Here is a 12,128-nt window from a genome sequence, read left to right as displayed (position 1 = left end):
TTGTTCTAATGGTTGAGCAATGACTATAAATTTTTCCAGTGAATACTTCAAAGTAACAATAATTGAACATATTAAAGATTCCCTACTGATCTTCAGTTTTCCTCTTAGAATCTTTTTCAGGTTTTTGTGCCTTATCAGGCAATTTTCTTCCTATAGTAGATAGTGGAAGATTGTCTTGTTTTGTGTTTAGTGCATGCAGTTATGTTCACACAGGTTTCAGATTCCCTGTAGAGGCCATTGTGTTGTTTTGGATTTCCAATTACTGCAAATTCCAGTACAAAATCTTATAGAAAATCTGCAGATAAGTGCAAGTGAACTGAACGGCTAGTGGCAATTGTTTGCTGCTGATTACAAAATCCAAGCTTGTTCTTATTGTGTTTTCATTCATTAAAAACATTAAGTAGATATCACAAAAATAGATCATTGAACATACAGGTTCCTTTTTTTATCTGATTCTGTTAATGCACTGCTGGTTAGTGCCATAATCCTCTGCTATGTTTGGATCGCAGTGATTTGCCATGGGTCTGATTTAGGAGTGTTTAATGCCAAAAATGAGTTACACAACCCCTAAAATTATAATGAGAAGACTGTTGGCAAAATATTCACCCAAAATTTAAAAAAAGGTGAATTTCTGGATCCATTTGTGATTAGGTTACATAAAGCCCGCATTTAATTAAGAATATTGCCAGTACTGCTAAGTTGGATACTGTGACAATAGAATTTGTGAATCCTTTGATGTCTCGTAAGTTACTCCATTGAACAGCAACCTTGCCTATAGATTTAAATATATTGGTTCCCACTAACTGTAAAGAAGTATTAATTCATTAGTTATTAATGAATAAACAGAACTGTTTCCATGAATAAAAATGTCAGGGTCACCCTAGAAACAGCAGTACCTGTAGAAATTTGACTCACACTTGAGAAATTCCAAACTTTCCTGAAGTCCTCCAATCTGATCCCTAGATTAGACATTATTGAAGGGAAGCCCACAGATGTTGCAGCTACTGCACTTCTAAATTGTCCGATATTAAGAACACCTGCAACATTGTTCATTGTATCACTGTGTACGCACTTTGAAGGTGTTTGTAAAAGCTGATCTAAATGTTATGTCTTGCCTTCATTTCAACAACTTGCATTTAAGTAGCACCTTTAATGTAGTAAAACATCCCAAAGCAAATTACCAGGAGAGTTATCAAACAAAACTATATGCTAATATATGAGCTATTAAGGCTGATGAACAAAAGTTTGGTCAAAGAAGCTGGTTTTAAAGGATGAAAGGGAGGTAGAGAGGCAGAGAGAGGTTTAGGGAATTCCAGAATTTTGTCATTGTAAGCTGAAGGAAGGCACAGCCACCAATGTTATTTTTTATTCCTTCATGGGATGTTGGTGCTACTGGCTAGGTCAGTATTTATTGCCCATCCCTAATTGCCCTTGAGAAGATGGTGGGAAGCTGCCTTCTTGAACCGCTGCAGTTCATGTGGTGCAGGGACACTCAGAGTGCTGTTAGGGAGGGACTTCTAGGATATTGACCCAGTGACAGTGAAGCGATATATTTTCAAGTCAGGATGGTGAGTGGCTTGAAGGGAAACTTCCAGGTGGTAGTATTCCCACGTGTCTGCTGCCCTTGTCCTTCTAGATGGTAGCGGTTGTGGGTTTGGAAGGTGCTGTCTAAGGTGTCTTGGTGAGTTCCTGCAGTGCTACTTGTAGATGGTACACAACTTGGTAGTGCAAAATGGTAGAGCAATTAAAATCAGGATGTTCAAGAGGCCAGAATTGGAGGAGCTCAGATATCTCATAAGGGTGTAGGGCTGGAGCAGGTTACAGAGATATGGGGTGGAATTTTCCCAAATTTTCACTAAATGCAATAGTGGGTGGGTAAAATGGAATCCTACCCACTGATGAAAATGGCGGGGTTTCACGCCGTATTGTCCCGAACCTGCCTCATTATTTATTCACTTCTGCGAAAATCACCAGCCTGCCAACACCCCGCTGTTGCATGATGCTGGCTGCCATCTTTAAAAGGCTGCCGCCAGCAAAGCACTCATCGCCACCAGATCACCACCACTGCCCCAGAGACATGGCCTGCAAAAGAAAAAAGGCTGCAGACCCTGCTTGAATGACGGGTCCCTCGAGCAACTGCTGGATGCTGTGGAGGCCTACCAGGATGTGCTCCACCCCCTCTCTGGCCACAGGGTAGGCAGCAAAGTCATCAACCCGGCTTGGGAGGCGGTGGTAGCGGTCGTCAGCGTGAATGCCCTGCAGAGGAGGACAGCCACCCAGTGAAGCAAAAGGATGAGTGATCTCCTCCGTTCCGCTAGGGTAAGTCACTCTTTTCATCACTCTCAACTCATACACTCATACAAACCTATCAGACATCCACAGGGCCCTCACTCACTGCCAGTGCAAGGGACAGCACCATTCACTCTTTCATAAACGCCATCATTGTCCTCATCCCATCCATGGGACCACTCACCACCCACACAGGCCAGGCATACTTATCACCTGGTCAGGCAGACATCCTGATGCACTCTCCCCATCTCTATGCAAGCAGGACAAACTGGTACACAACAGGAGGGAAAGGCTGCAGACAGGTGGAGGGATGCCGAAGATCAAAGTTCTGACAGAATTCGAGAACAGAGCCACCCAGCTGGCCGGCGATGACAGGACCAGTCCTGTGCTGACAGTGAGGTTGGATCTGCTCTACCAAGTGAGGATCCAGCAGTGCAACATCAATCAGGAAAACAAGCTGTGAGTGATGTGTCCTTTTTCACAGGCTACTGCCATGCGCATTATCCCTCCTTGCTTTCACAGGCACATCTGCCAAGCAGCTGACAGAGTCCATGACCCAGGGCCTCCAATCAAGCCCTGAAGAAACCTCTGAAAAGGAATCTAGAGGCACCCTCCCTGGAGTCTTGTCACAGAGCTCACCCACACCCTCCACCAGTGCAGTGACATACACCTCGGTGGGAGCTAACTTTAGAGTAGCCTCGGGATCACAATCTGGTAAGCACATTGCACTTTCTGATCCACAGCAGGCAGAGGCAGGAACTTCCCAGGTCCCTGGCTCTTGGAGGACTGCTGGAGGCAGAATGTTGCTGAGTCCAAGTCAGATGATGAGATTCTGGACTTGATCATGTCACAGTTGCAGGAGTTGCGTAGGTAAGCTCAGGAACATCAGGAAGGGATGTCCGCTGCACTCCTCAGATTGCAAGGCATGATGGAGGAATCCGTCTGTCTTTAGGTTGAGGTGTTAGCGCTGGCATGCTAACGCACTGAGCTCAACACGGGAAGGATGGTGGCTTCCATGGAGACCTTAGTCCAGGACATCACTCCTGCATTGTTGCACGGGTTTAACTCCATTGCTGATGCCATAGTTGGCCTCTAACAGCGTGTGTGCCAGAGGGGTGCTGGACAGTTTAATCTCATTCCAGCTACCCCTTCCACTCACGGAGTCAGCCAGGGGCCCTCAAGTATCCATAGGGAGGAGAATCAGCAGGTGCACACTCCAGGGCCATCCAGCCAGGTGATTCTGGGAGTGACCGGCCCATCCGAATCCCCTCTTCCTGTGACCTCCACAGCTCCAGCTTCACAGGCCGAGGAGGGTGCCACTGCCACACAACAGGACCCTGAAAGCAGGCCGGGGCCCATCAAGTCTCAGCCCTCCAGAGGACGCCCGCCAAAGTCATCACAGACAGGGCGTCACAGTCAGCAGGCTGCCTCCACTTCTGCTGTGGATGTCCAGGGAGCACCAAGACGTAGTGGCAGGGTGAGGAACGTTAGGTAAAATTAGTTGCACAACCTGGCCATGGGTGTTGATCACTTGTATATACTGCTCACTATTGTCAATAAACTCCTAAGAAGTTTCCCTGCCTGTGGCTCCTTGTTCTGATGAGCAGTGTTCTGGTCAATCAGATGTGAAATGTTTCTCACAAGATAAAAGGCAGGTGCCTCAGACCAGGGCCTCTTCCCTGTGCTCTGTGCAGCCTTCAGACCACAGTGATGGTCCAGCATCACACTCTCTGGAAACATTACTGATGCCTGCACCCCAATGGTGCTAGTCATTGCTGTCAGAATGTAGTGTAGGCACCACAGAGTTCTCTCATTCTCTCTGTGTGCTCTCAGCATCTTTAAGATGGGGCTGTTCTCCATCTCTTCAGCACCTGTGACCAGTGATGCTGTGCACCAGCTCCTGAAGGGCTGAGGTGCTGAAGGTGGACACAGTATCAGATGCGTCTAAAGTTTCATGGCTGCGTCTCCAAGATGGCCCTAATCATGGAGCGCAAGTAAGCTGCCCTCAGCCAGACAGGAGTCAGACATTCTCAGAGGCTATGTGAAGATCTATGGAGTGTCCTCACTACATGTTGTCATCATCCTCCTGTGATTGAGCGACTGTTAGGGCCCCCACTGCATCTTGTGCAGCCAGGATCCTCAGTCGCTCCCTCCTCAGTTTTCTACGCTGTCTGTAGGGCATCAGGCATACAGCTAGGTCACCAGGTCCTCCTGTAGTACGAAAGAGAGAGAGAGATGCGGTTATTATGGCTGCACTTAGCACCTTTCTTGGCCCTGTGTGACCGCCCCTTAACACTTCCCGGAGAATGCTGGGCACCCCCGGATGGCCAGAGATGAGTGCGCTGCATGGCTGCCCTGTCAACCTGTGACACGGTGGACACTGGTCCAAACTGGGAAGCACCTCCAGCAGTGATTGCTACATGTCCAATGTTGGCGAGGAGATTGTACAACGTGTGCAGTCCAACTGCCCCGCAGTCCAATAAAGTAGAGGCGGATTCGAAGTTTGTGCTGGGGTGGGTGAGCGGGGGCATGTAAGGTATGGAGCACTTGGTGGCCCATTGGTGCCTCCGTGATGCTTGCATGTGTAGGCAGGCTAGGAGCCCGACCCCAATCATATCACTGCATCAGCGCTTGATCTGCCTCAGTTTCAGAGGCCTGGTCAGTTTATACAGGTGTCCCTAATGTGTGGCCACTTCCCTCGCTTACCCTGACACCCCGCCCCGCCCCCCCCCCCCCCCCCCCCCCCCCCCGCCCCCTGTCGATTGCCTGTGCACGGGATGCGGGATGCAGCGTCAGGGCAGCACTTGACCCCACCAGTACCGATAACGGTTGCCTCCGAGATGGGCCAGCACCTGCCCCTGGTCACCACCACCCCCTCAGCAGTCGCTTGTGAGGCTGGCCAGCACTTGCCTCTGGATACCCAAGCCACCCATCTCCCCCCTCACTCCCCCCACCCCCCCCCCTCCCCTGCCCCAGCAATCGCTTCCGGGGCCAGGCATCGGCTGCTCCCGACCCCTGGCGCCCCTGAGGCCTGTAAACTACGGGTGAGCTGTGGAGAATGCTGCTGCTCACCCACCTCAGTTCCCCCAGAGTGAAGGCCGCCAAGAGCACATCTCCTGCGTGCTGTTGTGAAACATGTCAGCGTGCTTTCCCACTGATGTGGACGGACAATACAGTGGGCTTCCAAGACCCAGGCAGGATGGCCTTTGAATTACATGTTGATGTATTACAATTAGCTCCCCACTGACCGAAGGTGGGAAAAGGAGCCCGCTGCTGGTGCCTGAGCGGACGATCGCAACCTGCCCGCACACCGTCATGAAGCAGGTCACGCCATATTTTCCAAGCACGCCGCCTATCATGCCCACCGCCAGTGGGCTCAGAAAATTCCACCCAGGGAGTGTGAAGCCATGGCCTAATTTGAAAACAGATATGAGAATTTTTAAATTGAAACATTGTTCAATTGAGAGCCAATGTAGGTCAATGAGCACCGTCATATCTAAGCAAGGCTAAAATACTGAATTAAATAGCTAGGTTTATTTAGAGAGATTAAACAAATGTTGTTCACACATCCAGACAAGGCTTTATCAGCTTCCTCTACAAAGAGCATCATGAGCAAAAAGAAAATTCAGCTTCAATGCAGCTACCATTGCAGTTTGTAAAGTTGTAACATTAGTGAATCTGATAATTGTGATGGTGCAGGTATCTCCCACAACTATCTGCCAACTGATTCATTTTGGGGCTTAAGCTGTTCCTCCTGCAACAGCTTTACTGCAGTCCCAAACACTGAAGCCCTATGGTTCCTGCCCCTGCAGAGAGCTTTCATCCTTTCGAAGACCATTTGTGACCAAGTCACTCTGGAAGATAGTATTAATACAGTCAAATCTAAGATAGTCTCTATTTCTGAATTAAATAATTAAATTCATTTATTGAAATGAAAAATATATATTTATGATACATTGCTCACTGTACCCAGGCAAGGTCTTACTGGCTTAATTACCAGTTTAAAACTGTAATGAGGTTGAAGATAAAAAATATTGGAAAACAGGCATGCTTAGCCCTTATATGAATATAAAAACAAAAAACTGCGGATGCTGGAAATCCAAAACAAAAACAGAATTACCTGGAAAAACTCAGTAGGTCTGGCAGCATCGTCATGAGGACTCGAAACGTCAACTCTTTTCTTCTCCGCCGATGCTGCCAGACCTGCTGAGTTTTTCCATGCTTAGCCCTTCCCCAGCAGTGACCCAAGACGGATGGAGTCCATGGCTAGGAAACAGAGTTTATGGCAGGGATCAAACACAATGATTTCAGTCTTCCCAATGTTTAGTCCGAGGAAATTTCTGATTATACAATATTTGATATTAGACAAGCAGTCTGACAATTTAGAGACAGTGGAGGTTTCAAAAGAGGTGATGGTGAAGTAGAGGGCGAGTTCAGCAGTACTGATGACCACGTAATTAAAAACCTAATTACAACTCGTTCACAAGGCGTAACATTTTCAGCCTTTTTAAAAAAAATGACATTACAGCTTAAAAGGGAAAGTTCTCATCAGTTCAGTGATTACTAAAGATTGGCATCTGCAGCGAGTTCCAACAGCACACCCTATGGATGAGCAGGGAATCACTGACAGGAACTTCTGGAATTTCACGTTTAACTACGAACACGTGGCTGTCAAGTTTTAGAGGGTGATGATGGCGACCAATTTTAGATCAGCATGAAAACAAATACTAAAAGTCAGGCATATTAAAACATAAACAAATTCTTAATACAGATTTGATTTATGAGGCAGAAAATCACAATTGGCAGTAACGATCTGTCGTCAATACATGCACAGAACAATAGATTACATTACGCAGATTATCGGTTCATTGCCCAAATGAAACGCGCGCGAATCATGCACATCCTACCGTGCCCCATTGCAAAAAGACGAACTCCCAGCACATTAACACGTGGCTACAACTGGGAGTTTCGCCTCTTTTGGTGTCACCGCCGGGAAATTTGTTACTTAATGTGACGTAGGCTGATGTGACGCTAGTTTATGATGACTATTTCTTTCAAAGCATTAACATTTGATTGAATGCACTTCAGTTATTGTTTGACTAATCCCTCATTAATATTGTTTAATATCTGCTGAGAGCTTCAATATGCGCAGATCTTCATCAGAAGGACCATCACCATCTGTGTTCAGATATTATAAGTCTTCTGTAAGTATTGCGATCATAATAACTCGGCTCTCTCCATTCAGAATAATTCACGTTTCATGGGCTGTTGGGGTTGGTATTTTACAGCTGCCGGTCAGATTTGCAAAAGACACGTAAAAACTAACGATTCAGAACGGGGCTTCCCACTGACCAATTTAGCCTTTAGGAATAACATTCAGCCTAAGGCAGCAGTCGTGGCTGAGAAAGTAAGGAGTTGGTAAAAACGTGAACTTGGTGCCAGAAATAAGTTATTCAGAAGTGTTGGGAAATGAGCTCAGTAACAATGCAATCAATTGTTAATCCCTAGAAAAACTCCCTATTCGAACTGGATTAATTTCAAAACGCAATTGTAAAACGATTTAGTACTCTAGTTGCCAAATAGATCCCTTAATATTATTTAGAATGTTGAATTACTTTTGTTCTTCCTTTCTTGACAGTATTTTTAATGGGGCAGTGGAGAAAAATAAGTCAAAAGTGAATCCTTGCCCTCGTTGCTTTAGAATTAAAATAATTCACTTCATACTTCCTATTTGCAAATTGATCTATTTCAAATTTATTACAGTGTTGGCATTTTTTACAAATGGTATAGGCATCAATCAGTCCTGCAAAAGTTATTGCCATGATAAAGCCAGCAATGGGCTTAGAGTTTGGTATCAAAGTGCGCAGAGCATCTAAATGTGACATGATTTAGGTAAGTGAGATTGGTTACTATTATAATGCAGAATATTTTGGATCCAGCGATGTTGCAGTCAACTGAGAGCATTTTTTTTTAAATAGCTAGGTCCCAATTTACATGATAACTATAAATCTAGGCATGTCATATGGCAACAGACTATCGAATGTAAGATTGTCAAATTGGAAAATCTTGCACTTCATATTAGGATGACTGTTTAGTTCCTTACTATCAAATAAGGTGTTGATTATAGTTTTGGACAAAACACTTGAAATCCTACCCAACATACAGAAGAGGCCAGAGTTTGCAATGGTAATCACGGGAAATTTGTCAGCGTTTGCTGTTATTACTCTGCTGAAATGGGCAGCAACTTCAGGAGTCCTCACCTGCACAGGATAATGCAGAAATCCAGATGTTGCTGTCAGCGAGTCTATGTTCCTCCCCAGGTGTGCTATAGAAGTGCCCATAGGCCACAAGCTCCATTTCAGTCATGATTTGAAGAAAATTTCCATTTATACACTGTTAGTTAGCCCCACTATAAAGTCCTTGAAAAATTATAGTGTCCAATGAGACATAACTAGGCTTGAGCAGCACACTAACTTCATAATTACTACTAAACATGCTTATTGGCCCCCAAAAACTAATATTATATCTGTGGAATGTCAAATTTCTCCATTATGATAAAAAAATCCACATTTTTTAAAAAAACTTCATTTTTCTTCATTTTATCTTCTATCTTAATCCAATCATAATCATTTAGTTTGCCTCAAAAAAATTTAAATTAAAAGTGAAGGAATGCTTTTAACTTCTTCATTTGTTGTGTTGGAATACTTCAATGTGATTGGCTGGTTAGCTGTTTGCTGACATCACTGCTGCTGCACACCAAGCTATCCCTCGGTCTTGCAGCCAGGTTTAAACTGCTGTCAGGAAACGGGGTGTCTGTGCCACAAATATTGCTAGATCTTTATGGACAGCTTTCTTCGAGGTCAGCAGTGAGTGTTGTTATTTCACCACTGACCTCTAAACCCAGGCCAACACTAGTACTTCCTGCAAGAATAGATGTGAGCTAGTGACAATTAGTGGGACATCTGAGGCCTATCCTCATGCTGAACCTAGTTTTTCTATAAGTCCAAGTGTTACAAGAAAAGGGTGAGAAACAAATATTGAACATTATATTACATTTGGAGAATGATTTCTAGAATGCACCCAGCAAGCTGTGCTGTTTAATATGATAGAAAATGTGCACAATCATCCTTTGTTACCTATTAACAATTGTTCTGTGACATTATTCATAGTGACTCAATTTCAATGGTATTTGTGAATTCCCAACCCAAGTCTAGCTATCTTGTTAAACTTTTAAGCTATGTCTGTGGCTCGAAAGAAACATTGATTAATATAGTTGAGATTTAATTCAACTCTTACACCTTGCCATGTTTGAATCGTAGTTATTGAAAACATTAATCTTCTGAGCTTCCAATATACCGATCACTCGATCAATAATGCAACTGTAAAACAAAACCCTTCCTGATGCTCTTTGAAAGGCTTGATCCTCTGAATGAGTGATTCTCAAGATTCATGTTATATCACTCTTTTGTGTTTCAAAAGCCATATGGTGAAAGCGACATGCCCACAAGTCTGCTTTTAACAGTAGGATTTGTCCAGCATCCTTAAAAATTGATCAAGTTAGATGATTGGTTATTGTACAATAAATAAGATAAAATTAGCTAGCAGAATGCAATTGTGTTAAGCACATTCAATGTACCAAATTTTGACCAGAGGAACCTCAGTCCGAGGCATAACTGTAGTTCAAAACAAGCAGCCAAATTTGTCTTTTTTGTCAAATGTTTTTTCTTTTTGGGTTCATCCTAGTCTTCTTGACCTAATCATCAGCCCTAAGGTTTCTTGCAGCTTTTCTTCCATAGTTTTACATGTTCTTGAAGTTTAGGAAGTTCATAATGTGGCAGGGTTGGTGCTCCTCAGGATAACAAGACAAACATAAACATGATCCATAATATGTGGCCTCCAATTATCAGATTGTAATCAAATATTTAAGATTTTGAATGCTACAACACGATAAATATTTTGCAGTAATGGCAGCAATGTCCATGTACAAAAAAAAAATTCCCCAAAAAACAGACAGGAATTCTCCAAGAAAGTTTCAATGACTCCTGAATGCAGCCAAGGGGAAAAACCATTTGATGAAGATTCTGAGGTATGTTGGAAAGTCTCACTTTTGAAAAGTTACCAGCTGTTTTGTTATCTGATGATCAAGAGACTATATTTTGCTTGTGCTAGCTATGCAGTAATGGTTGTGCAAGAAAAGCAATACACACTATACCTTTTTATGTATATTGTTTTAATATGGTTCGATATCCTGGCAAATATCTAAAGATATTCTTGCATTTGGATTTATGGATCCAATGTAAAATATATTTATGTCTCATGCCATTTAATTACTTAAATAGAAAGTGCATTTTGAGAAATTATTCCAGGATCCTTGGTGCTATATACAGTTATTGGTATGTCTCTGTCACTGCTTGCAGCAATATTTTATGCTTTAATATTGAATATTTGAAGTGAGCAGCCACTAACAAGTATTTGACAAATTTGGCAACAGGGCTCGAAAACAGGCACTAGGCCACTGATTAGCATATTCAAGGGCCATATGGGAGATCAGGCTCAGAAAGTGCTCCTCCCAACTGCTATTTTTTGCCCAGAAATCAGGCAGGAATGGGGCCTAAGTTCTTGCCAATGATAATGTCAAATCTTTATAGGATGATGTAGCCATTGGTTTTTACAAAAACTTTGATACAAGATTTAATCCATCACATTTCAAAAAGAGCTTCAGTGAGGCTGTCTATTGCAGTGGATCCAACATCCACTTGCAGTTTGATGACTTTTCAGTTCAAGAATACCTCACAGGTAATGTGGGAAAATGTGAACTTGTTCACTTTGGCAGGAAGAATAGGAAAACAGCTATTATTTAAATGGAGAGAGATTGCAGCCCTCTGAGGTAAGGAGGGATCTGGGTGTCCTGGTGCATGAATCAGAAAAAGTTAGTATGCAGGTACAACAAGCAATTAGGAAGACAAATGGGATGTTGTAATTTATTGCAAGCGCAGTAGAATATAAAAGTAAGGAAGTTTTGCTGCAGTTGTACAGGGCATTGGTGAGACTACATTTAGAGTACCAAGTACAGTTTTGGTCTCCTTACTGAAGAAAGGATGTAATTGCATTTGAAGCAGTTCAGAGAAGGTTCACTTAACTGATTCCTGGGATGAAAGGGTTATCTTATGTGGAAATATTGGACCATTTGGGCCTGTATCCATTGGAGTTTAGAAGAATGAGAGGTGGTCCTATTGAAACATAAGATCTTGAGGGGACTTGATAGGGTGGATAAGGAAAGGGCATTCCCTCTTGTGGGAGAGACTAAGACAAGGGGACACAGTTTAAACATAAGGCATCTCTCAATTTAAGACAGAGATGAGGAGAATTTTTTTCTCTCAGAGGGTGGTGACCTTGTGGAATTCTCTTCCCCAGAGAGTGGTGGATGGCAAGAGAGTCAAAGGGTATAGGAGGTAGGCAGGGAAGTGGAGCTGAGGCCATATCAGATCAGCTATGAGCAGGCTCGAAGGGCCAAATTGCCTGCCAATGCTCCTAATTCGTGTCCACTAATGTACGTATGTAGATTCTGCCATGCCATCAGAGAGCAATAACAAAAAGAGTAGATTGTTCAGTAAAGTTTCTAAGGTATAGTATGTGGTGACCCTCATATTGGAAAGGTGCTTAGCATCATACTTGCTTCAATTGCTTATCATATTTTTAATTCATTCCTGGAGTGTGGGAATGACTAACAAAACCAGCATTTATTACCATCCCTGGATGCTCTGAAAATTTGATGGGTCTTCTTGTGAAACTAAAACGGTTTAATACGATTAAATGTCTTGCTAGGCCACTTTAGAGGG

General features: G+C 43.5%; 1 protein-coding gene across 1 annotated transcript in view; it reads left to right on the top strand.

Annotated features, from left to right (window-relative positions):
* The first annotated feature begins 10,324 nt into the window (after positions 1–10,324).
* ttll3 (tubulin tyrosine ligase-like family, member 3) overlaps positions 10,325–12,128 on the top strand; it is a 90,464-nt gene continuing 88,660 nt past the window's right edge. The window contains exons 1-2 of the mRNA XM_041203115.1: positions 10,325–10,375; positions 10,938–11,085. Of these exons, the coding sequence (XP_041059049.1) occupies positions 10,325–10,375; positions 10,938–11,085 (199 nt within the window). The remainder of the gene's footprint in view (positions 10,376–10,937; positions 11,086–12,128) is intronic.

This window comes from Carcharodon carcharias, chromosome 13 (genome assembly GCF_017639515.1).
Source record: "Carcharodon carcharias isolate sCarCar2 chromosome 13, sCarCar2.pri, whole genome shotgun sequence".
NCBI lineage: Eukaryota > Metazoa > Chordata > Chondrichthyes > Lamniformes > Lamnidae > Carcharodon > Carcharodon carcharias.
This window is presented reverse-complemented; position numbering and strand designations above follow the sequence as displayed.